The 25,363-nt window shown below is 51.5% G+C and overlaps 1 protein-coding gene across 1 annotated transcript in view; it reads right to left on the bottom strand.

Annotated features, from left to right (window-relative positions):
• MAPK4 (mitogen-activated protein kinase 4) overlaps nucleotides 852-25,363 on the bottom strand; it is a 173,643-nt gene continuing 149,131 nt past the window's right edge. The window contains exons 3-6 of the mRNA XM_018039722.1: nucleotides 13,166-13,310; nucleotides 11,520-11,681; nucleotides 7,462-7,663; nucleotides 852-3,800 (exon numbers count right to left, since the gene is read on the bottom strand). Coding sequence (XP_017895211.1) covers nucleotides 3,089-3,800; nucleotides 7,462-7,663; nucleotides 11,520-11,681; nucleotides 13,166-13,310 — 1,221 coding nt within the window. The 3' untranslated portion in view covers nucleotides 852-3,088. The remainder of the gene's footprint in view (nucleotides 3,801-7,461; nucleotides 7,664-11,519; nucleotides 11,682-13,165; nucleotides 13,311-25,363) is intronic.

Below are 25,363 nucleotides of genomic sequence, written 5' to 3'. Positions count from 1 at the left end.
CTGTGACTGGTTTTAATTCTTGGAGGCAGTCAAGAGGGGATAGGAGGGGTCGAGAAACCCGGAGTGTATTGCCAACACTAACAGGTGTTGTGAACCCTCTTCGCGTTAAATCCGGCTGCTGACGCCTGCACGTGTTGGTGCTTTACCGATATCTACTTGGTCCTTGTCTTTCTGCGCTTGTCACCCCAACTTTCCCCTGCCAGCACCTGTGTCCTCGTGTCTGTGGCCTTTCTTTGGCTGGTGGAACCGGTTCTGCTGCAGTGCAGGACAGGCCAGGAGTGCTGGGAAGTAACAGTCCAAGAATGTGGTCCTCCTCCAAGGCTGCGCAGGGTGGCGAGGTGGATGTTCCTCTCTAATCGAGCGCCCCACCGGGATCGAGCTGCTTTGCCCACAGTGGTGGCATGCACCCTTGTTGGCTTCTTTTCCCTCCCCATCACTTCCCTATCACCTATCTGTGTCTCCTGAAGTCATTTCTCCGCCCCTTAATTACTTGCACTTGACTCTTTGTCTCTGAGTTTGCTTTTGAAGGAAACTAAGCCAGTGCTTCATCTAGGAGGAAGCTGTGCGACCACCAACCAACCTCGGTCAGAAGATTTGGAGTTGACTCCAAGAGATGGTTTGAGACATACAAGGTGGACACTGGGCCTGACCCAAGTGATTGTGGAATGTCTTCCCCTTTTACCAATCTTTGTAGATTCTCTCCTCACTTCCCCTTCAACTTGCAACCCCTCAAAACACCTTGCCTTCACAGGTACAGGGAGAATCCAGCCACGTTCCAATGACTCAACTGCTGTTAAAGACGGGATCAGATAACGTGCAAATGAATAAGAGTAAGTAGAAGAACAAATGAATCTATGTTCCAATAAAACTTTATTTGGCCCATCCCGATCAAGTTTAATAATGTTTAATAGATATTTTTAAAACATGAGTAATAGCAATTCCTCTGTAATAACAATTATATATGAACTCCTTGTCAAGATCAGCAGCTTGTTCCTTTACCAAAAATGTAAAGCCGCCCTCTGAGGACAAATGGCACGTGAGAGCGGTGAACGTCTCCTTTTCTTAAAAAAAAAAAAAAAGAAACCCCAACACTTCATATTTACATATTTCCCAGGTAAAAATCGGTCAGTATGGTTAATTGTTTTTAAATACAAGTTTCTAATGTGCTGCAGGTTTCAATGTACAGATCCTAGTTAGCTGATTAGACTTAAGGTGCTGTTGAGGTGAGGGTGAACACAGCCTATGATCAACACTGGGGGATCCTCTGTTTACAGATCGGCTCCTATGGGCATCTCTGGGGGGAGCTGAACGCCGGTGGTGGAAACGGAAGAGCGTTTGCCGGGGGCCGGACTCCATGCCTCTGCAGAGGCCCTGCCATGCTACACACCGTCCCCTGAGGCTCTGTGAACGCGCGCACATCTGGTTTGCTAAGTTACTTCAGTTGTGTCCAACTCTGTGCGACCCCATAGACGGCAATCCACCAGGCTCCCCTGTCCCTGGGATTCTCCAGGCAAGAACACTGGAGTGGGTTGCCATTTCCTTCTCCAATGCATGAAAGTGAAAAGTGAAATTGAAGTCACTCAGTTGCGTCCGACTCTTCACGACCCCATGGACTGCAGCCTACCAGGCTCCTCCGTCTGTGGGGTTTTCCAGGCAAGAGCACTGGAGTGGGGTGCCATCGCCTTCTCCGGCACCTTTGGTTTGGCATGCTCCAAGTTCATCCTGGCCTAAGCTAGGGAGGACATGGTGGTCTCGAGTCCTTTCTTTTGTCATGGGGTCCCCATGCTGGTAACTGACTCCTGTGGACCCTTGATGTCAGCACCCCACTTTTCAGACCTTCCTGCCTTTCTGGATTCCTTGTCTCCAAGGCCCCTTGCTCCAGTACATTTCTTCAGGGCCTGCTGTTTAATGGGGCTAAATGGATGATCAAACCAAGGGCAGAATTAATGAAGGTCAGTGGGTCCTGTGTGAGAGCTTCTCTCCCAGCACATCAGCTCTGTTGCAGGCGCTTCACTGCTTTCCTCCAAAGGGGCAATTTGGGCTGAGAAAACAAGCTCCCAAGGTAGGCTTGGAGTGGGGCTGTGTGTACTAGGGGTGTGGGGCAGGCTGCAGGGATTCTTGGAATTGCTGTCTTCAAACTCACCAGTGTACGGCATTCCCTGGGGAACAAGAGCTGTCACTGTGTCTGCGCGTGTGTCAGGAAAGTGCATAGGAAAGTTCTGGAAAAGGTGTGTGCACAGGCCTGGGAGGAAGGGTGATTTTACCCACAGATCCCAAACTGGTCTGATCTGAAGCCGAGAGTTCAGATCACACTGGGGTGAGGCAAATGGGAATATTCAGTACTTGAGGAGCCAGGAAACGAAAATACACTTATTGACAAGGGGAAAGAAGCTGGCTCAATGTCCAGTTTCAGAAGTCACAGGACACGGCTCTGAGTAAAAGCACACAGAATGGGTAAGCTGGTAATGGACAGGGAAGAAACGTCTTGAACCAAGTTTTCTGAGAAAAAGGCCAGAGTGACCCCAGCAGAGGAAGACATTGTTTAGTGGACAGATGGACAGACACTGGCCTGGGGGCCAGGAGACTGGGATTCAAGGCTTGCCCTGACACCGACTAGGCCCGGATCCTATCAGCAAGTCACTTGGCTTCTCTGGACTTCACTGTGTTTCTCATCTGTCAGCTGAGGCTGCTTGGACTAGAGAGTTCCAACCCTCTCTGCCAGGTTCCTCTCCAGACAGCCACCCAGGTGGGGCCTGTTGACTGCTAAGACGTTTCTGCCCTGCGCACCACCACTGATACAAACACAAGGGCCTCCTCTTTGCTGGGAAAGTGATCAACCCCGCCCCCCCCCAAAAAAAAACTAGACTCCTGTTCAAACACACTCCCAGAGGTTAAAGGCTAGTTATTAAGGCAGTTTAAGAAATGGACATTCCTCTCGCTCCTCGGATCCTTCCTGTTCCGCTAACCCCAGGGCAGCAGAGATGGGGTGGAAGGGCTGGTGGAGGTGCCAGGGGGGTGGTCCCCTCCGGCCAGGGCTGGCTTTCCCCGGATGGTTTCCGGGGGCACGGCCTGGAGCGCCCCTCCACCCTCACCACCTTTCTTTGGAGAAGGCCTCGGTCTGCACGAGGTCGCCGGGGTGCTCGGAGATGCACGCGCCGTTGAGGTCGCCCAGTTTATTGTCCGGCAGGTCCTCGGGCTTGGTGCAGAGCTTCAGGGCGCGGGAGATGAACACGTCCAGGTCGAACTGCGGGCTGGCGCCCCCGTCGATGGGGGCCGGGCGGCCGGGTGGGGACAGGCGGCGTTCTGGGCCGTCGGGGGGCGGGCTGGCGCCGCGCTCGGGGCCGCCCTGCGTGCTCTTGACCCACTGCGCGATCTCCAGGAAGAGGCTGGCCGGCTCGTCGTCTCGCGGCCCGGGGTCCGCGGCCACCGGGGCCACGCCGGCCACCCTGGCGGCGGGGGGCGCGCCGGAGGCCTGCTTCCAGTGTGACAGGTCCAAGATGAGCTTGGGCTCCGAGTAGTGGTGCGGCTTGCTGTCGCGCCACAACAGCTTGTCCAGGTAGGACGGCGAGCCCACCTTGTAGTCGCAGGAGCGCCCGTAGTCGGCCTCGAAGGCGCGCTCCATGGACGAGTGCGATTGCTCCAGGAAGCGCTCCGAGCTGCTCTGCGAGTCCTTGCGCGGGTCCACCTGCACGTCCTCCACAAGCGGCGCCGACCCCGCTCGCGGGTCGCGCTGCCCCTCACTCGCGTCCTGGCCCCGGTCGGGCCGCCACTCCAGGTCCGACGACAGGCTCACGGGGTACCTGCAGGGTAAGACGGGATGGCCGTTGGACAACCCCCCCCTCCCCGCCCCTCCAGCCGGGGTGGCTTTGTGGAGGGAGCCACCTCCTCATCACTGTCTGCCCCCCAGCAGCCAGGCTTTCCATTCCTTTCCAGTCCCCCCTCCCCCGCCCCCCGCAGCTCCTGCTGTCCCCCACCTCCAAGGTGGGAGGGACATGGGACAAAGGAACAGTAACGGTGAGCCCCCAGAGCGCAGGTGGAGGGACTGATTGTTTCCTCTTGTATTCAAGGGGCTTCCCTCAGAGCTCAGTTGGTAAAGAATCCGCCTGCAGGAGAGCCCAGTTCGATTCCTGGGTCGGGAAGATCCGCTGCAGAAGGGATAGGCTACCCACTCCAGTATTCTTGGGCTTCCCTTGTAGCTCAGCTGGTCAACAATCTGCCCTCAGTGTGGGAGACCTGGGTGCGATCCTTGGGTTGGGAAGATCCCCTGGAGAAGGGAAAGGCTACCCACTTCAGTATTCTGGCCTGGAGAATTTCATGGAATATATGTATAGTATTCATTCATTGTGTGTGCGTGGTGAGTCACTTCATTCGTGTCCCACTGCTTGTGACCCTATGGACTGTAGCCCACCAGGCTCCTCTGTCCATGGGATTCTCCAGGCAAGACGACTGGAGTGGGTTGCCATGCCCTCCTCCAGGGGCTCTTCTTGACCCAGGGATCAAACCTGCATTATCAGGCCCTTTACCACTGGGGCCTCTTTGGAAGCCAATTCATTCAATACCCTATAAATATTTCTTGAGCACCTCCCCTGTGCCAGGTGCTGTACTGGGCATTACCAGACACAGCAGGGAACAAAATCCTTGTCACCTTGGAATGCATTTTCTAGTGGATCCACCTATGTAGTGCTCCTCAAACTGTGATGTCCACACAAATCACCTGGGGACCTTGAGAACACAGATCTTGATCCAGTAGATGAGGTGGGGTCTGAGAATCTGCGTGTCTAACAGGCTCCCAGGTGACGTGATGCTGCTGGTCCACGGCCCACACTTTGAGTAGCAGAGCTCAGATTAGAATCACTTGTGTGTGTGTGTGTCTGTGCACGTGTATGTGTGCACGTGTGTGTTGGGGGGGGATTAAAAATAAAGTTCCATGCCTGCCCTGTACCTCCAATGATGATTCAGTATGTCTAGGGAAAGGCTCTGCAGCTTTGTGTTTGTCAGACCTCCCCAGGTGTTTCTAAGTTCCAACCAGAGCTAGGAACCCTGCCCTAGTGGTTCTGGTTGGAGGCTCTGCAGGACTTTGTGCAGATGTGAGCAGGTGGGGCATACCAAAAGATTACAGGCACCCTCAAGAGAGGCCAAGGATCCTTGGAATTCTGCCCTCTGTTGACTGTCCTGGGGCCTTGGAGAGCAGCTACCCAGTGAAGGGCAGGTGGGTAGGCCATCAGCTTGGGCTGAGCCCTCTCCATGTCAGGTGTTCTATGCGGAATTTAGGGGATGGGGAGGCAGGGAGCCTAGAGGAAGCCTCTTGGAACAGGAGGCCAAGTTCTCACACAGGAAAAACCAAGGGCAGGCTGGTTTGGCTGTGTAACCGGGCAGGCAGGCAGCTGCGGTCCACGCCTTGTGGTTTGTGAAGCACAGGAAGGTACCAGTTCTGCCTGTTGATGACATCAGGGCAGGAGTCCCTCCTCGAGGTGAACACTGTCCCCTCCCATGAGGGTCCTTGAAACGGCAGAGATTTCAGGAGGAAGACTTGTGAAGAGCGTCACTTTTAGACACTCTGTTAGTTCTATTAGAAAGAAAGTTCTATTAGTTTGAGGTTTCAGAACCCCCTCAAACCAGGACCAGTATCTTGGTAAGCATTAGGCTGGGACCCTGGTCAGAGTATGAGTGTGCGCAGATGGCATTCCTGAGGATTCAGAGCTTCAGTGAACCGTGAGTGCTCCAGCTGCGTAACTCTCTGAACTGTCTTGCCAGTTTCTACACTGGCTGGACTGGGCATAATTCAAAAAGGAAAAGCTCATATTCATCCCATTCTTCTGCAGCTCTGTGATAGCATTTAATAACACCCCAATGGGATGTCATCTGCCTTTCGCTGCTACATTGCTAAGGGCCAAGTGTATTGGGTTGGCCAAAAAATTTGTTCGGGCTTGGAAATGGAAAGCCCTAACAAACTTTTCAGCCAACCCGATAAGTTGTCTGCAGTCTCCAGAGCAACCCCGTGGAGTATTATCACCTCCTCCATAGGTGACGACACGAGCGTTCAGACGTCAACAGCTTGCCCAAAGCAGCAGGGCCTGTGGGCAGGGGTTTGTCACCGCCTTTATCATGCAGGTGTGATAGGGAAAGTCAGAGAAGAGGCGCCCCAGGTTTAGAAGTGGTGGGCAGGGGTCAAAGAAACCCTGCTATGGTTTTCCTGGCGCCAGCCTCAGGCCATAGCCGTGCTGAGCATGGATGAACCCTGCATGCAATGTGCTGTGCCCTAAACCCTGTGGAGTGGAGGCGGCGGGGCTGCAGGGAGCACAGTCAAGGGCAGGCCTAGCATGGGAGCAGCAGAGAGGGTCTTTGTTAATCTCTGTTTGCTGGCAACACTTGATAACAACCATCGACAACAACCGGCCTGTCCCAAAATAGCAAGGTGGCCCTGACCCTCCATCGGAGCCTCCGTAATCTGAAACCCATCATCTGTCAAATGACCAAAAAGGAGACACTGCTCATCTGTCACTTCTGTAACCAGCTGTTACTTTCTCGCAGCAGCAGGGCTCCCACTTCAGCCCCCTTGGAGTCCTAGCTGCTAAGCCCTCGAGTTCTGTTTCTAAATGGAGCAGCCACCACCACTCCCCTCCCAGAATTAGCAGGTGGTGTTGCCTAAACGTTTAGCTGCCTGATCTAGAACATCAGAACGGGAAGGGCCCTGAGAGATCACTGTGTGCTTATGTGGAGTTTGTAAAACAAAAAACAAAAAACAAAAAAACAAAAAAACGTATCTCCTCCCCAGCTGTGACTCATTGGTAGTGACTTCTGGGCACACTGGGTTGAGAAGGATTCTGAGGCCCGGCCCAGCTTAGGAGAGAAGAGTTCTGCTAGTGTTAGCGGTGTCTGACATGAGACAGGGGACTGCCCCTCAATGCCAGGTGTTAGCCCTGTGACATGACACCAGTCTCTAACCTCTCTGAGCTGTGGCTTCCTCGTGTATCAGTGGGCAATAATGATAATGGTGCCTCCTTTACTGGCTTCGCAGGAGACGCAAAAGATGTGAAGAGCAGGAAGGTGGTGTGTGATGGTGAATTGCGCCTTGTTTTCTTGCATTGCTGTGCTTTGCTTTTCTGGGGCAAATTCCCAGCCTGCAAGACGTGAGCTCTGGCTGTGGGTACGCATGAAATGCTTGCTCGACTCTGTGTTGAACCCAGGGTGTGCGGTGCACCTGGGGTGGGGAGAGAGGGTGGCGGTGGCTGGGTGGCACAAAGGCAGGCCCTGACCACATGCACAGGACGCGTCTGTTCATCTACAGCGAGCATCTAGGGACAAGGAGAGAAGGGCGGGAAGCCGAGCTGGGGAAAGTGCCCCATGGACTTTAGAACTCGGGAGACAGAAGGAGAGGTCACGGAGGATCAGAGGCAGGTAGAAATGGGAGGATGAGGTCGTGGGGGCCAACCTCCAGGGCCGGGGCCCCTGGAGCCGCACCTGTCCCAGTTGGAGAGCTGGCTCTGGCTGGCGGCCATCAGCAGGATGTCATCAATCTCATCCTCGATGCGGAAGGGGTGCTGTGAGGTGGGCTCGTCCTCCGGGCAAGAGTACGGGCTCATGTAGGGGTGCTGCAGCCCCATCTCGGCGGTCAGGCGATCCATGGGGTTAAAGGTCAGGATCTTCTCCAGAAAGTCGATGGCTGTGGGGAGCAGAGCAGGACGGGATGGTCACTGGTGCCCTTGGCACAGTGAGAATGAGACTCCTCAGCCTGGGGATGCCCCTGCGTGTCTGTACTTTTCCATTTGTGAAAGGGCTTCTTACCCGTTCCCTTTCTCATGACCCTCACCACAGTCTAGGGATAAATTCAGAGCAGATGCTGCTTTCTGACTCTACAAAAGAATTAACGGAGGTCCGGAGGGCTTACCCTGGTAGCTGAGCTGGTAAAGAATCCACCTGCAGTGCAGGAGACCCCGGTTTGATCCCTGGGTTGGGAAGATCCCCTGGAGAAGGGATAGGCTACCCACTCCAGTATTCTGATCTGGAGAATTCCATGGGCTGTATAGTCCATGGGGTCGCAGAGGGCCGGGCATGACTGAGAGACTTTCACTTTTAGAGGGGTTACGGTCTTCCCAGGGGGTGCTTGTGGTAAAGAATCTGCCTGCTTGTGCAGGGGACGCAAAAGATGTGGGCTCAATCCCTGGGTCAGGAAAATCCCCTGGAGCAGGAAATGGCAACCCACTCCAATATTCCTGCCTGGAAAATTCCATGGACAAGAGGAGCCTGGTGGGCTACAGTCCATGAGGTCGCAGAGTCGGACATGACTGAGTGCCCATATACATACAATACACACAGAGGGATTGCAGTGACTTGTAAGATAAGGTCACCGTTGGTTACTGGAGGTCAGGGCTAGAACTTTGTCTTTGGCTGGATTTCTGCAGAGACAAGGAATGGGGTGGAGGCACTTTATGTGGCAGCGACCCCAGGAAGCACTGGTGGGGGGGTCGGGGGAGAAGCCAGCCAAGGACGTGCCAGTGAGCAGTTCCTGCTGAAGGCACTTGGGGCTCCATTCCACTGGGTCCTCCAAGAGACAGCATGGGACGCGTCTCAGAGGTGGTCCCACCTGGAGGGGGAAAGCGGGGACATCTCCACCCCCACCGTCAGGTGTCGTGAGTTGAGTGCAGCTGTGGGGGGAGCTGGTGGAGGACCCTCCTCCTATAGGACTCAGCAGTAGAAAGCCTGAGTGAGAGCAGTCACCATGGAGGAGGGCGGGGGGACAGAGCCTGCCAGCCCGGGGATCCTGGGTCCAGAGCTCTTTCTCCCACAAGTTGCCCCTGGAGGTTTGGCAGATCAAGGCCACCTTCTTCAAAACCTCCTGCACGTGTGTCTGTTCTCTTTCCCGCCTCTGGCTTCAGCTGGAAGTTGGTGCCCGGGGGAGCCTTGGAAGCTCTGATTGAAGATGGCAGAAGCCCCCCTCTGTCTGGACTTGAATTGATCGGTGCCTACATCGCTAGCAGGTAGGCCATGGAGATTTCAGGTCTATTGGCTACAGCACCGGCTTCCCCTTAACTCATAACCACCACCCTCACTCCCCAACTCTTTCTTCTGCAAGTTCAACCTCCCACACGTTTTTGTGGGGTTTTTTGGTGCTTTTGATATACTGAGGCTTCTGTGCAATCATGTGACTTTTATGTGGCCCCACTGGATTCCCAGCTGGGCTTCTCAGACCCCCAGGGTTTCTGGAAGGATTCTCAGGGAGGGGCGTCTCTGGTGATTGAGAGGCAGGGTGGGGACAGGGTCCCTCACCCCTGCTGCACCCAGAGCGCTCCTCTCCCTGTTTTGGGTAGAGGCTTCCTCATCGGCTCTGTCCCCTGCGGTGTAGTTGCTTCTTGTCAGCGGAGCTCAGGACTGAACGCCCTGTGGGTGAGGTCTCGGGCCTGCTCCCCTGTCCTGCAGGCGTGCAGTGGCGGCTGCTTGGGGGACACAGTCCACCCAGACTGTGTCCTTTGTGCCTCCGAGGGGGATAGCTAGAGAGACAGCCTCTTCTCAGGCCTGCAGGCCCTCAGAGGGACAGCCCCAGGTGAGCCGAGGGACAGCAGCTGGCTCTTTGGGGCAGGCGGGTGTGACACCCTTTCCCTACTGAAGTTTCGTTTCAACCGTACCCCTCTCCCCTGAGGCCAGGCTGACTGGGGTCACTTTTCAAGCCCAGAGACGGATGAGAGAACTGTGGTTGAAGCCGGCACACTGGGAGGGTGAAGCCAGCCCGGCTTTCGTGAACCTCTATTTGGCTCCACGATCCAGTCCACACACGTCGCCTGGGCATTCAGGGCCTTGTGGCCTCTTGGCCTCGCTCACCCCTCCGGCTTCCCTTCAGACAATCAGATCCTGCTGATACCAGCTCTCCAGGTCGGCTCTCTGTCCCTCTCTGTGCCCAGTGGCTCTCACGCCCTCCCCAAAGCCCCAGGGCTCTCGCTGACTCCTTAGGATGTGTTCCTTCATCTGCTCATCTCTGACAGGTGTCCGTCTTCCCGGGGAGACCACCTATCATCTCTCTGGTTTCTCTGAGGCAGGCCCACAGTGTCCAGAGGGGCTGCTGTGTGTGTGGTAGTTTGGGAAGAGACATGGATGACTCATCCCTGATCCAGAATTCCTGAGAATTCTGAACCTCCTGTCACATGGCAGGATTTCTACAGAGGCCCAAGAATCAAAGAAAATGTGGACGGGCTGAGACTTAATTTGTGGGGAATCAAATTGCCTCTCTCCCTTGATGACGAGGAAGCTAAGACAGTTTACTGATTGACAGGGGATCATGGCCAAAGACACTGTTAGTCCAAGTTATTGGTTTCTCGATGGGGAGGAGCGTGGCAGAGACGGTAGCTGGTACCCATGTCTGTTCTCTTCTTCCATAGTAATGGACGTGGACACACAGTGGCAGTGGGGTAAATTTCCATTTCATAGCCTCACTGCAGTGAGGTGGGGCCAGGTGACTTATGCTCTGGCCAACAGGACATGAATGGAGGTGAGGTGTCCAGATCCTGGCTCGTGACATTAAAGGCAAGGGGCTGCCCTCCTCCCCCACCTTCCTCCAAGGGGTAAGGGCAACACCCTAAGGTGGTAGAGATATAAGACAGAAGGGGCTTGGACCCCTGGATGACTGTAGACTAGGTCTACCTCAGTGGCCCTGGACTGTCTGCTTTAGATTCTTATATGAGAGAAATAAACTCTTTTTTTTTTTCCTTAAATAAGAAATAAATGTTATTTAAGTTGTTGAGAATCTGGGTTTCTCTTACAACTGGCCAAACCTATATCCTGTCTGATATAGGAATTTCCTCAAGCAGAGGATGAGATGGTTAGATAGCATCACTGACTCACTGGACATGAATCTGAGTAAACCCTGGGGGAAAGTAGAGGACAGAGGAGCCTGGCATTACTGCAGTCCAGGGGGTGGCAAAGAGTCAGACACAACTTAGCAACTGAGGAGCAACAAGGAAGCCTCTAGCAAGTATGAGACTGGTGATATTCTAACATCTCAGATAATGGAGAAACTATCCTATGTCAAGGACTTTACAAACTCTATTTTATGTACTCGTCACAATGACCCTATGTGGCATGTATTATTATATCCATTTTACAGTTAGGGAAACTGAGATGCAGAGAAGTTGAGAAGCTTGCGCAATGCCAAACAGCTAGTCACTGGTGGAACGGGGAGCTGAGCCTGGATCAGACTTTGAAGCTGATGAAACCGTACCATGCCTTCCAGAGGGGAAAAAGTAAAGGGAGGTGGAGGAGAGGGAGGGAGGCAAGTGAGAAAGAAGGAAAAGGAAGCAAAATCAGGGTTGAGTGTGGAGGACCAGCAGTGACTGCCTTGAGGGTGGCCTGACGGCTGAACTCGGTCTGGAAGGAGCGAGGGCAAAGACCCGCTGCCAGGGGGTCCCCCGCTTCTGTGTCTAGGGACTCTGGTCCTTTCGGAAAAGACTGCCTGCCCCCCGGGCCCCAGGGTGAAGCCAGGGCGCAGAGCGCAGCCTCCAGACGCCGGCCGGGCAGTCAGGTGGCGGTACCTTCACTGTTCACTTCCGGTAGCAGCTTGCGCAGCGGCCGCTTCACCTCCCAGGTACTGCTGACGAAGGAAGGCATCACCTTGAGCAGCTCGTCCTTGTCCTCCTCCCGGATCACGGGGACGGTCTCCAGGATGAGTTGCATCTGCTCCAGCTCGTGAGCCCCTGGGGAGGCAAATGCCAGATGGTTACGCGTGCCACCCACCAGGCTGGTGGATGTGGAAACGCCAGCGCCTAGGAAAGTGGGAGCCCGGGGACTTGGGTTCATTCTGCTGCTAACTGCTGGGTGACTGTGGGCAAGTTGCTTGCCGTCTCTGGGGCTTGGTCAAATGCAGAAAGAAGGGGTAGTCTCTGGGGCCCCATCCATTCTCTTAGCATTCTGTGCCTCTGGAATGGTCCAGCCTCATACAGCCTAAGTCAGCCTGCGCTAAAATGATGGGAGCAGCCCGACCCGAGGCTTTCCAAGCGTTCCTTCCTATGCACCTCTGTGCATTTCCTTTACCAGGCTGGGGGAGGAAGAGATTTTAAGGCTAAAAATGAGTCTTACCTTTTGGGTTCCCATTAGGAGGGGAACAAAAAACTCAGGAATAGCAAATGAAGTTTGGGACATGTCATGAGTGCGCTGACTGGTGATCCTCCAGGCAGAGGGAGGAAGACGGGGCTGCCAGGTCTGTGGGACAGGACGGAATGGCTCATCCAAGCCCTCATTCACTCACTCATTCATTCATTCAACAAAGATTTATGGAGTGTCCTCTCCCTGCCAAGGATCATGCTAGATGCTGGGAATGAATAGCATCTTCACCCATAAGAAGCTTCAGGCTTCTGGTTCTCGGAAGCTCAAGTCCTCTTCCACACCCAGGCCATCGCTGATGCTGTTTCAGAGCTTTGATGCTGCTGGGATGGGTCAGGTCTGAATCTTTGCTTCCCTCTCTGGTGTCTGGGCCATCCTATTCCTTTTGTTTTCCCTTTTTGCATGAGTAGCCTTGCCATTCACCTCTACTGGGTTGAATCCAACCCAGCCTGGTCTTCCTTCCTGACTCATCCAGCTGCACAGAGCAACCCCCACCATCACTGAGTCCTGTGGGGTCCCAGTCTTCCAGAAGCTGGAGGCCAAGGGCAGGGTTCTCCCGTGTCCCCCTGACAATGCCCTGTATGGCACTAAGCTCATGCGAATGCTGTGAATGCTGACCCAGAAAGTGCCGAAGCATCAGCGTCTGCTCTGAAGCAGTCACTTGGCTTCTCCCTGCAGTGGACTCAGGTAGGGTCAGTTCAGGGTCTCTGGGAGCCTGGTGGGGTCCCCTCTCTGAATGAGCACTCCCGATTGACCTCTCACAGTGGCAGGGAGAGGGGAGAAAGGAGCTGAAAAGGTAGGATGGGTGTTTTCATGGGTTAATCTCCAGGTGTTTGAAGAGACATGATTTCTTGATTTTGGAAATTTAGTGCTCAAGAAGTTTTTTTTCTTTTTTTTTTTTTGCCTCTCCAGAATTTCGCCTGAAATAGTTGATAACAAGGTGCCTCCAAGTAGTGCCGTCAAAGTCAGAGGCAGCCTCAAAGAGGAGGATAGCAGGTTTTGTGATTAGCGTGTTCCCCACCCCCCTTTTATTGAGCTGCAGCAGAGGGGCAGGAGGGTGGCCCGGGTAGCAGCTTACCAGCAAAGAGCATCCTGCCCGTGAGCATCTCAGCCAGGATGCAGCCGGCAGCCCACATGTCGATGGCTTTGGTGTAGTTGTTAGGGGAGAGGAGTAGGCGTGGTGAGCGGTACCACTTCGTTACCAGCCCTTCTGACAGGTAACCCTGGAAGACAAAACCCCAGCTTCCAATGATCAGTCATTTATGGACACCCTCCCTCCCACAGAGCTTCCCTGGTGGCTCAGCTGGTAAAGAATCACCTGCAGTGCAGGAGACCTGGGTTCGATCCCTGGGTTGGGAAAATTGCCTGGAGAAGGGAAAGGCTACCCACTCCAGTATTCTGGCCTGGAGAATTCCATGAACTGGTCCATGGGATCTCAAAGAGTCCGACATGACTGAGCATCACTCCCTTCCATACCTTTCTTCTTGTCCCTTTTCAGGGAGAAAAGACCCCTTTCACTCTCCATCCTTCCTTTTGATAACCTGTTTAGAGGGGTTCAGGCAGGTTTGAGGGGCTCAAAGAGTTTGGTGGGGGAATCTTATGAGCCCCTGGAGTTCTGTTCTGTGGAATGGGATCCAGGTTGCCACTATTTAAGGAGCAACGCTCTCCTAGCCCATCTTGATGTAACAACACATAACACTCTACCCTCATCTAGTAAGAAGATGGATAAACAGGAGCCGTACTCGAGTTCATTATCACCATCAACAGAGTAATGATGAGAAACTGGAATTTCATTTATTCAGTGGGCTGAATCTCAGAAATAGCTGGAAAATTGAAATCAAGCCAGTTGCTTTGGTGCTGATGATTAAATTATTTCTGTTACAATGCCAGACACCAGTCTTCTGCTGGGAATGGACGAAGCCAGCTTCATCATGGGTATGGGTGAAGGGCTTTGGGGAGCAGCCCTAAAAGGCAGACTGGACACAGCTTTGGTTGGCCCAGAGGGTTCTGGGAATTCTACAGAGTGTGGGGTGGGTGTTCTAGCTGATTTCAGCCACTGCTCAGTGTGTGGCCTGGGGTGGAAGCCCTTCCTATGGGAAATAATGACGTCATAGGTGCTTTAGGGAAATATAGCCAGGCCATGTGGAAATTGTTCTCTGTGTAATTCAGAAAGCATGTGCAACAGTGAAATCTGCAAAATGTCTCTCTGCATTACCTGGAACAGTCTCTCTAAAGTGAAAAAAACAGACCTATTTGGTGGTCGAGTTCAGACAGCACCAGGGGTATCCAGTCAGGGAGTCTAGGGAACATTTTGTTATTTGCTGTTGTAATTTCCAATTTGGCATCTAGTTTTCCTTTTTCGCTGAAGTAGAAAGTATCACAGACCCAGGTTAAAACAGAGGAAAAGTTAGGAAGCTCAAGTCCCCAGGAGCTTTTAATCAGTTAATCTGAAATCTCTTCACTTGTTGAGCAAAGATTTATTGTGTTTAAAACCCGAGAGCCCTCCGTTATGGCAGTTTTCTCTCCTTGGTGACACATGTTTCTTCCGAGCAGGACCTCAAACTGGCGGAAGAAAGGAAGAAAAGACTAGAGCACCCCCATTCCCCAGCCTCAAGGCTCCCAAATGAGCTCCTCGTAATTTTTAAAACATGCCTCCTTTCTCTGTCCTTTGGGCCTTTGCGTGTGTACCTTCCAGCAATGGGTGTCTTCACACCCGCTGTCCTTCCTGGCTAACTTACTCAGGCCTGCTTCCTCTCAGAAACTCCCCAGCTCCCTGGGGTGAAGTTGAATGCCCCCTCCCAGGAGCTCCACCATCCCTGTTTTGTCACTGTTTCTTTACTTCTCTGGGGCTTCCCTGGTGGCTCAGTGGTAAAAGACTGCCTGCAATTCAGGAGATGTGGGTTTGATTTCTGGGTAGGGAATATCCCCTGGAGGAGGAAGTGGCAACCCACTCCAGTATTCTTGCCTGGAAAATCCCATGGACAGGGGAGTCTGGGGGGGGGGGGGCTGCAGTCCCTGGGGTGGCAAAGAGTGGGACACGACTGAGCACTTTACTTCTCTGCAGTTCCCATCCCACCTGCCTCACCCATCCAACCCCCGGGACCACTGGACGATTCCCCTTTCATGGGCAGAGGCTGTATCTTGTTTCACAGTCGTTTCTGCCTTGCTCGTTTCTGTCGCAGTTCTGCCTCCTAGGAAATGTCCAGTGAACACTGTCGAGTGGATGGACGGATGAATGAGTAAGCAAAGTCTTGCATGGTCTGAGCCCTTTCAAAATGGGGCACCTACTGGAGGAACCGCTGATCCCTTTCTTTAACAGACCTGATTTTACAGGCAGATCCAGTTCCCACTTTCAGCAGTGGGTGAGGAGTTTACAAAAGTTGATGGCTTTTGGCTTATGCTTTGCCTTGTTCCAGAAAGGATTGGCAAGTGTAATTTTTGTAAAAGCCAGGTTTATTGATGTATAATTTATAAACAGTAAAATTCACTTTGTAGTGTATAGTTCCATGAGTTTTGACAAAGTATAGAATTGTGTAACCACCGTCACAATCAAGATGTCTAACAATTCTATTATCTCACACAATTCCTTTCTGCCCGTTTTGGGTCACCCCCCAGCCCCAGTTCCTTAGAAACCACTCTATTCCATCCCATTAGTTTTGCCTTGTACAGAATGCATATAAATGGAGTCACAGTGTGTGGCCTTTTGAGTTGAAATTCCTTTGCTTAGCCTAATGCACCTGGACCGTCCCTGTGGTTGTATGGCGAGTAGTTTGTGAGGAGTTTAAGTCTGAGTCTCAAAATGAGAGACAAGCCTAACTGCAGGTGCGCACATCTGGGCGGGTGGATTATAAATAAAGAATGGCCCAATGTTATTCTCCAGCCAGAAGGTAGGAGTGTCAGAGGAAGGCTAAAGCAGAGTGCTCATTGGGGGAGCTACTGAGGGGCGTTTACTCTGATGTGTCGGTGAGCAGGCTGTTATGGAATTCCCTATAATTAACACCTGTCTATCCGCAGATTCTGGGGCTGAAGTGGATACAGGAGGGCTTCCTTCTGAAGCACCTGCCCTGAACGTAAAAGATGTTTGCAGAGGCAAGGCTGCCCCTGATGTGTTTTTAGGAGCCGTAGGACAGAGGTAAAGAATCTGCCTGCAATGCAGGAGATGTGGGTTCGATTCCTGGGACAGGAAGATGCCCTAGAGAAGGGAATGGCTACCCACTCCAGCATTTCTGCCTAGGAAATCTCGTGGAGAGAGGAGTCTGGTGGGCTACCGTCCATGGGGTGGCAAAGAGTTGGACATGACTAAGCGACTAATTCACTTTCTTTCGGTGGCTTCTGCCAGGCTCTAGAGCAAAAGGAGCCCTGGGGAATGAAGGATGGGAACAGAGGGGTGCGGGCACTTCTGGGTCAGGGCAGACCTGGGGGTGGGGTTGGGGTGGGAGGGGAGGTGGGTAGGACAGGGATTTCTGTGGAAGGTCCTGGGGAGGCCGGTGCCTGTGGTAGGGTTCCTGCAGACTCACTAGAGGGAGGGCTGTTCGTGGAGCCCTGGCAGTGGCTGCAGGAAGCCTGGAGAGGCTTGCAACTCGGGTGCTCTCCGCATAGCTGGGGGTTAACAGGTTCAGGAAGGCCCCTGGGCACCACGCTTCCCTGGAAGAGGGGAGGAATGCACACATGGATCCCGTCTGATCTAGAAGAAACTGGGTCAAGGGAAAGAGTTGTCAGGCTACAGAGAAGTAAGAACTTTTGAGCTTGAGGGGGTCAACAGGGCTGTGGCACGGATGCCGTGATTTTGTGGAGGCGCAAGTTCTCAGAAGAGCTCCTGGCAGATGTGCTGTGGAAATCAAAGGCAAATCACCCAAGGAATGGGAAAGACGGGGCGCTTAGAGCCTGGGGAACATTGCAGAGGGCATGAGAGCTGCCTCTGGACATACACAGGGCTGTCATACGGATGGGGAGTTAAGCTTGTTCTCTGAGGCTCTAGGGACAGACGTGAGCCATGGCATGAGGCAGAAAATCCAGGCAGTATAATAATAGCTCACGCTTACTGAGATAGTCGAACTGCCCTCATGCTTCCTAGGGATTAACTCTTTTAATCCCTGTGACAACCCCATGAGTTAGGGACTCTTATGACAGTCATTTGACAGGGAGGAATCTGAGGCACAGAGAGGGTAAGCAACCTATCCATGGTCATCCAGGCTGCAAGCAGCACAGCTGGGATGCAACGCCAGTTTGGGACGATGTAGTCCCTGTGATCCCAATAGATGGCTGAACTGCCTTTCGAAGAAAGAGAGCCTTCGAATCCACCAGGCTGTCCCAGGATGGGGCTGGGCTCCTAGGCAGACAGGGATGGACAATCTCATGGGAGATGAGCCAGCAGCAACCTGCAGGCCGCAGATCCTCGGACTCTGGCTCACATTTGAATTCTTGGGGGCCTGGGCTGAACGTGCAGATTTCATTTCATCAGGCCAACAAAGTGGTACCGATGCTGCAGGTTGGAGGACTGCATTTGGACCAGCAAAACCCTGGATGATCTTTAATATCCTGCCCTGCCCAAGGGATCAGTGCCTTGCTCACAGGCCAGGCAGATTTCTCTAACTGAGCAGCACACTGACCTGTAATAGGGGTTAATTCTTTGTGTTACCAGCACTCATCAAAAGATCATTTAGAAAAACACCACCTTCTCAGAGGCCCAGTTTAAGCAGAAACACACAGCCTCCTTCCTCCAAAGGTATAATTCTTATTTGTCCCAATATCCATATCAGGCATGTTAGAGGCCTTTTAAAACAGAAAGAACACCACAGCGGAATCGCCTTTCTTCTTGCTGACTCCAAACCCACTCTGTTAAAACTCATTTCCATTAAGATATGCAGCAGGGACTCTCTCAAGCTGAGGGAAGGAACGCACAGTCTTACAAGCCCAGTGTACAGCACAGTCATTGGCAAGTCACCGGGTACGTTCTGTTTACAGCTTTCCTGGTGGTCCAGCGGTGGAGAATCTGCCTGCTAATGCAGGAGACGTGGGTTCCACCTCTGGATTTGGAAGATCCCTTGGAGAAGGAAGTGGCAGCCCACTCCAGCGTTCTTGCCTGGAAAATTCCATGGACAGAGAAGCCTGGTGGGCTACAGCCCATGGGGTTGCAAAGAGCCGGACACCACTGAGCAGCTGAGCATACATGCACATTCTGTTTATGCAGCTGAAACACACACGGTGAACAGCGTGGTTAAATCAGCTGCCCTGAGTTTTCATTAACTTCTCAAGTGAAAGCGTTAGTTGCTCAGTCGTGTCCGACTCTTTGTGACCCCATGGACTGTAGCCCGCCAGGCTCCTCTGTCCATGGGATTCTTCAGGCAAGAATATTGGAGTGGGTAAGTCATTACTTTCTGCAGGGGATCTTTCCAACCCAGGGATTGAACCTGTGTCTCCTGCATTGCGGGCAGATTCTTTACCATCCAAGCCATCATTAACCTCTAAAGTGGATGCCCCTTAAGTGCTGATCTGATGCCCTCTTTTCTCAGGGCTGCCCCCTCCCCACTCCCTGCTTTGGATCCTCTCCAGTGAAATTCATCTCTCCCCCGGTTTCCATGGAAATAACCAAAAGCCCAGTTAAGTTCCTATAGGCCTGTAGCCCCCATGTGGTCCCTTCCTTTTACACTAAAAAAAAAAAAAAAAAAAAATCAGAATTGCTTTAAAAAATGACTTATTTTTGCGTGGTAAAATACACATAAAATTCACCATTTTAACTGTTTTTAAGCACAAAATTCAGAGTATTGAGTACATTCATATTGTTGTCCCAGCATCACCACCGTGTGCAAAACCAAGTCATGCATATTAAACAACAGCTCTCCATACTCCAGCCCCCAAAGCCCCCGTTGACCAGCACTCTTTCTGGCACTATTGAATGTGACTATTCATATAAGCAGGATCATACAGTATCTGTCTCTCTGACTGGCTTCTTTCACTCAGCATAATGTACTTCTCCCTGCTTGAAACAGCAGGAAGGTGGGAGCAAAGGAGCTGAGCTTCTTTTTAAAAACCACTTTCTCAAAATGCGGTTGTCTTCTCACTCAACTAGAGCTCGCGTCACAGATAAAAGCTTTGCATGTTATCCCTCTGGGATCCTAATCATCAGCTCTGAGTTCTGTTACAGTGCAAGACATGACAAAATGTTTCGTTTGTTTGGATCGCCAGTTCTAATACTGCCGTCCTTGCCAGGACCAGGGCTGGACTGGGTGGACGAAGGCTTGGTGCAGCTGCTCCAGCCTCAGTTTCCCCATTTGCTTGTGCTGCTGGCCTCCAGGATTTCCTCTGCGGGGCACTAGAGTCCTAGAAATCTGCACCGCAGTCACTAGCAATCTCTAAGTGAGGGGACCCTGCAGGGCCAAAGTGATTAATTTTTAATGGGCTGGACTGTGAGCGAATGGCCCCTTTTAGGAAGATGCATTAACCAGCAGGCCATAATTAGACACTTGTCTCTCGCTGACTTTCAAGAGGGAGGTCTGGCAGCAGTCTGGAGCAGTGGCTCTCAAACCTGATACACATTAGAAGCACTTGGGCAACTTAAGACAAATCCCGATGCTTAGGCCACCAACCATGCTGATGACATTAGAGTCTCTGGAGGAGCACCCAGGCATCAGTCATTTTTAAAATTCTCCAGGTGACCCCAGTGTGCAGCCATATTTGAGAACCAGCATCCTAGGGATCCCTGGCTCATTGGCTTTGGAAAGGTAAGCAGTATTTTCACGGTTCCCCAATTAGCGCAGGCTTCTATTTCTAGCTCTACTCGAGATGAATTCCTGAGTGGCCACAGCAGTCTTCTCCAGACGGCTGACCCACAGGAAGGAAAATTTTACTGGAAAATAACCAATAATAACAACACCTGCCATTTATTGGGAACTTAGGATGTGCTCGGCACTGTGCCAAGTGCTGCTTTATTATCAGTGCATTTAATCATCAAAATGACCCGATGAAGACAGCACAGAGAAGGAAATAGTTTGACCAAGGCCAAATTAGGTCTGAACTGGCAATGCTGAGATTCCATCCTGGCAGGGAGCAAAACAAAGTCCTTGTAGACATGCATTTGGTAGGAAAGACAGCTGAGGGAGTGTAAGAAATAAAAAAGCAGACTGAGGAGATACACTGAGGGACGGGGTGGGTGGTCTAGGAAGGCCTCTGTGACCAGGGGACAAGTGAACAGGGATCAGAGTAAATCAAAGGAGTGGCCCCAAGGCCTCCCTTTCTGTCTCCCTGTCCTGTCCCCAAACAGAAACACTCTCACCTTCATCCTCCCACCCAGCAAGCCCTCTTCTCAGGCCCTCGTTAACCCCAGGTGTAAACCACTGACAACAGGTTAGGAGGAGAAGGGAACGAATGTTTGCTGAGTCCCCGTTGGGCACAAGGGAGTTTGGCAGCATTAACTCAGCTGACCTCCTGACAACCCTGGAAGGTATTTATTTTTTTCATTTTCTCTCTGGGGAAATTCTTGCAGGTCCCTCCCCTCTGCTTGGCTTAGCTGGTAAGCCTTTGTGATCCTGGACCTCTTTATCTCCAGATCACAACTCCATGGAAGGGGAGGCCCTGAAGGCTGTTTTTTCTAGGGTAGATGCTCACTTTCAACGCGATGACTGAATTGGATAAAAACCTAAGCCAAAGGAATGATTGATACGCCTGTGGTGGAATTTCAGACACTGATCACCAGTCAAGGGGAGGTTATTTTGAAGTTTGTGGGCCATGTTTGAATTGCGGGACAAGGGTAGCTGCCACGTTCAAGTCCAGCCCCCTGTAATCTAGGGGCTCCCTCAGATGTGAGGTGTGGCTGTGGATTTCTGTTTGATGTGACCTTGATGCTGGGAGCTGGGCCCTTGGGGCCAACCTAGAGGTCAGATTCAGGGCTTTAGTGCAATCCCTTCTAATTCACTCTCAAAAAAGAAAGAGAATATTCACCCCCCAAAGCACTACTGAGTGATGCAGACAATAATCATGTTTGCCAGGAGCTGACCACGTCCTAGGTCCCACCTGAGCGCTGCGTCCTTTCATTTGATAATCAGTTTCATAATGGGGGGGCTTCCCAGGTGGCGCTAGTTGGCAGGCGCCCCTTCCTGCCAGCGCAGGAGACATGAGAAATGCGGTTTCATCCCTGGGCCGGGAAGATCCCCCAGAGGAGGAAATGGCATCCTACTCCAGTATTCTTGCCTGGAAAATCCCCATGGACAGAGGAGCCTGGCAAGCTACTGTCCATAGGGTTGCACAGAGTAGGAGATGACCGAAGCAGCTTAGCACACACGTATACTCACAAGGTGGGTGTTGTTACTGTTCCTGATGGGAGGGGGTGGGAAGCTGGGGCAGAAGGTCGGTGACACAGTGCCAGGGTCACCAAGTCCCCCAGAGGACAGTTCAGTCTCTGAAGTCCCTCTCCTGCTCCCAGCCTCACCCCCCCCAACCTCATTTCTGCTCACTCATCCCCTCTTGGAAGGTTAAAATTGCCCCTCGTTCAGCTTGCGGGGAGAGCATACTCAGAAGAATGAAAGGCACTTCGTTGGGCAACTCCCCTTCTCTGAAGGCTCTGGGTGTAAACCACCACCTTTATTGCAGGTAACAAAGATGGAGTCAATCAGCTAAGAAAAGGAAGAGAGAGCCCTCGTGGTCTTGCTTGTTTCCATCCAGGATCAGGTGGAACTTAGAAGGCAGACTTGAGAGCATCTAGGTGGCTTCATTCCACAGATGACAGTGGGAGGGGTCAGGCCTTGGGCTGCAGGTGTTAGAAATCCTCTCCCGGGTCCTGAGAAGGGGAGGAGTCGGGGGGAGGAGGTGGTGGTGGTCATTCAGGGCTCCCGATGCAGGAAGGCCCCTGACCAGGGGAAGGAAGCCTGTGTGTCAGAAGGAAGTTGCTGCTGGTAGAAGTTGGTAGAAGGAGCCAGGAATGCCCACGACTGCTGAATTTGACTACCTGCCTGTCCTGGTGAGTCTCACCCACAGTTGCTGCTTGTAGTAAAGGCAGTATTTCCCCAGATGGGTCCACACCCCAGAGAGGCTACTAGGGGCAGGTAAGGCATGTGGACAAACACCCTGGGACAGGTTGGCAGCGGCTAGGAAGTTTTTTTCACCGTCTCAGGGGCTAAGGATGCAGTCTTTGGCACTTCTCTTTGTCCCTCTTTGTAACCACTGCTCTTTTCTAGGTGCATCTTAGGGACTAATCGTTCGCAGGATGTGCTGTGGGAAGTCCCAGGTAAGGTCCTTGTTAATGCGTTTACCTGGGAGAGGAAACACACTGGCCCATCTGCCGTCTTCTAGGGTTGCCGTGGCCGCTGCTGAGTGTGCTGTGCGTGGATGGAAACGCACTTCCTCCCCGCTTATCTCTGAGCCTCTGAGGGCTGGGGCCATTGGACTTGCTGAGCCCAAGCAGGGGGCTGCCTGTTACAAAAGCCATTAGAGGTGTGGGGAGTGCAGGCACTGAGCCAGCCCACTGCCCAGGGCACGCACAGGTGGCAGGGTGGAGGGGAGATGACAGACTCCAGCTCTTCTCCGCTGTTGCTTCTGGCAGGGTCTGAATGCAGGCTCAGTAACCCTGCCCAACCCTGACCTCTAGAAGGGTCTTCTCTCCTTGCTGACCAGGCAACCAGCTGGCTCATGTTATCCATCAGGGGCCACATCCTCTCTGCGAAACCCTTCTCTTCCTACAAAAGCTGCAGGTCTGCGGCATGGGCCTTCTTTAGAAGTGTCCCAATGCTGAGAGGCTGCCCGGGTCACCTGCTCCAGGGAACACCGGTCCCATTTCAGACAGGTATTTTGACAGCATTGCTTCAGTGTTTCTGGTGGTGCTGGCCCTGGGCGTGATGCTCTAAGCTAGGGGACTATCCTCAAGGAGCTTACAGCCCAATTCTAGACAGTGAGTTTGCTGGCTTAACCGCAAAGACAGTCATTAAACCAGCAACAAGTCAACGCTGGGCAAGGGAGGGAGAGGGGAGGAGGCAGTCACCGAGTGAAGAATGGAGCAGAAAGGGGGCAGGGTGGATCCATGCTCGGGGGTTGGTCCTTAGAAATTAAGAACACAAAATTGGGTATGGAAGTGAATATTTTTGAATCAGAAAAGTGCAGCAAATTAAAAATTCTGAAAAGCTGGCAAATAGCACAAACATCACAACTTTCATAAAAATAACATTTTTACTGATTAGCTGCCTGGCAAACTGCAGGTAGCAAACACGTGAATGGATTTCATAATCTCTGATCTTGTCTATGACAGTTTTGTAATATTTTTTACAGGCAGAATTTAAAGCTAATTCAGTGTTTGAAAGATAATTGAAAAGATAACTCAGTCTTTCCTCTAATACAGTCGACTCTTTAGTTGGGTAGATAGTCTAGAAGTTTCTTTTACCTTCAAAACTAGTTATCAGCAATGTCATATAAAATTTCAAGATTATTGTCAAATTTGGGGAAAACCTTACTTAGGTATTCTTTTGCTTATGAGCTGTAAGGTTTGGGGGGCATTCCCAGTTTTCTTACATGGTGACTAAACATCTATTCTTCGAATCCATGACGCTCATCAACCCAGCTGTGCGTGATGTCCTACTGTTGTCATGTACTATGAGCTATAGGGTGGGCCCTGCTGTGCATGAGTTGATTTGGTGAGCCACAGAGGTATTCCTAGAAGTCATTCCTACACCAAGATGCTGGCACTAACTTAACTCTATCTAGAAGTAGCTGCAAACCATGTAAACATATCCACAGTTAAAACCCTGGACACTGAAAGTTAAGTAAGTGTCCCTGGTTGGTGATACACATCAATTGGCTGAGAGGCTGACCAAGAAGCTTCACATTTGGGACCCTCCTAGACCTTGCCCCAGAGAAGGCAATGGCACCCCACTCCAGTACTCTTGCCTGACAAATTCCATGGACAGAGGAGCCTGGTAGGCTGCAGTCCATGGGGTCCCTAGGAGTCGGACATGACTGAGCGACTTCACTTTCACTTTTCACTTTCATGCATTGGAGAAGGAAATGGCAACCCACTCCAGTGTACTTGCCTGGAGAATCCCAGGGACAGGGAGCCTCGTGGGCTGCCGTCTATGGAGTCGCACAGAGGCGGACACGACTGAAGCGACTTGGCAGCAGCAGACCTTGCCCCAAGGGCCTCGTCTTTTGGCTGGTTGTGGTCTATATCTGAAGTTTATTGGATTAGCTTTAAAAAGTCCTATTTTAAGTATAGGGCTTTCCCGAGTTTTGTGAATTGTTCAAGCGAGGGGGTATGGGAGTCCTCAAATTTGTAGCTAGTTGGTTATTTTTGCAAGTGGCCTGGGAAACCTTGAGTTTGTGGTTGAAGTGTAGGTAGTTCTGCGAGGGGAATGCCCTTAACTTGTGAGGTTTGTTCTAACTCCAGGTACAAACTGAATCACCAAGTTACCACATATTGTTTGATTGCTATATATATAATGCTATAATTAATATAGCAATTATATAATTGCTGTATATAATATATACACCATATGTATATATAATTATATATAATATAATGGTTTATTATTTAAGATTATGTTTTCTGACTTCCCTGGTGGCTCAGATGATAAAGCATCTGCCTACAATGCAGGAGACCAGGGTTCAATCCCTGGGTAGGGAAGGTCACTTGGAGAAGGAAATGGCAGCCTGCTCCAGTATTCGTGCCTGGAAAATCCCATGGGTGGAGGAATTTGGTAGGCTACAGTCCATGGCATTGCAAAGAGTCGGACACGACTGAGCGACTTCACTTTCTGCTTTCAGCCAGTGTATAGAAATGAAGTTGAATTTTATATATTGATTTTATATTCAGTAACACTACTAAAGTCTTTTTATTAAATCTATTAATTTGGCTGTAGATCGAGGCTTTATTTACACAGTCAAACCATCTGTGAATAATAACAGTTTTGCCTTATTTTGCTTGCCAGGACTAGTGCAATGAGGAGCAGTAAGTGACAACCTTAGCATGTTCCTAGCTTTTAAAAAAGGTTTTTTAACATTTCATTGTTAAATAAAACATTGTTGAGATTTTTGGTAGAAACTATTTTTCAGTGAAGGAAATCATTTTCTTCCTAGTTAGTATGAATTTTTATCATTCACAGATACTGAATCTTTTAGAATGTTTCTCGTATCTGTAGAAATGATCATGTGATCTTTTTTTTACTCTCTTAATTTGTTTCTGACTTTGGTAGCAAGGTTTTAATGTAGCAGGGTATTTCCTCTTTTTACGTTCACTGTAAGAGTTTGATAAAACTTATTTGAAAGTTTGCCTGTAAATTATAAGGCCTGAGGTTTTTGT

Source organism: Capra hircus, chromosome 24, assembly GCF_001704415.2.
Source record: "Capra hircus breed San Clemente chromosome 24, ASM170441v1, whole genome shotgun sequence".
NCBI classification, from domain to species: Eukaryota; Metazoa; Chordata; class Mammalia; order Artiodactyla; family Bovidae; genus Capra; species Capra hircus.
This window is presented reverse-complemented; position numbering and strand designations above follow the sequence as displayed.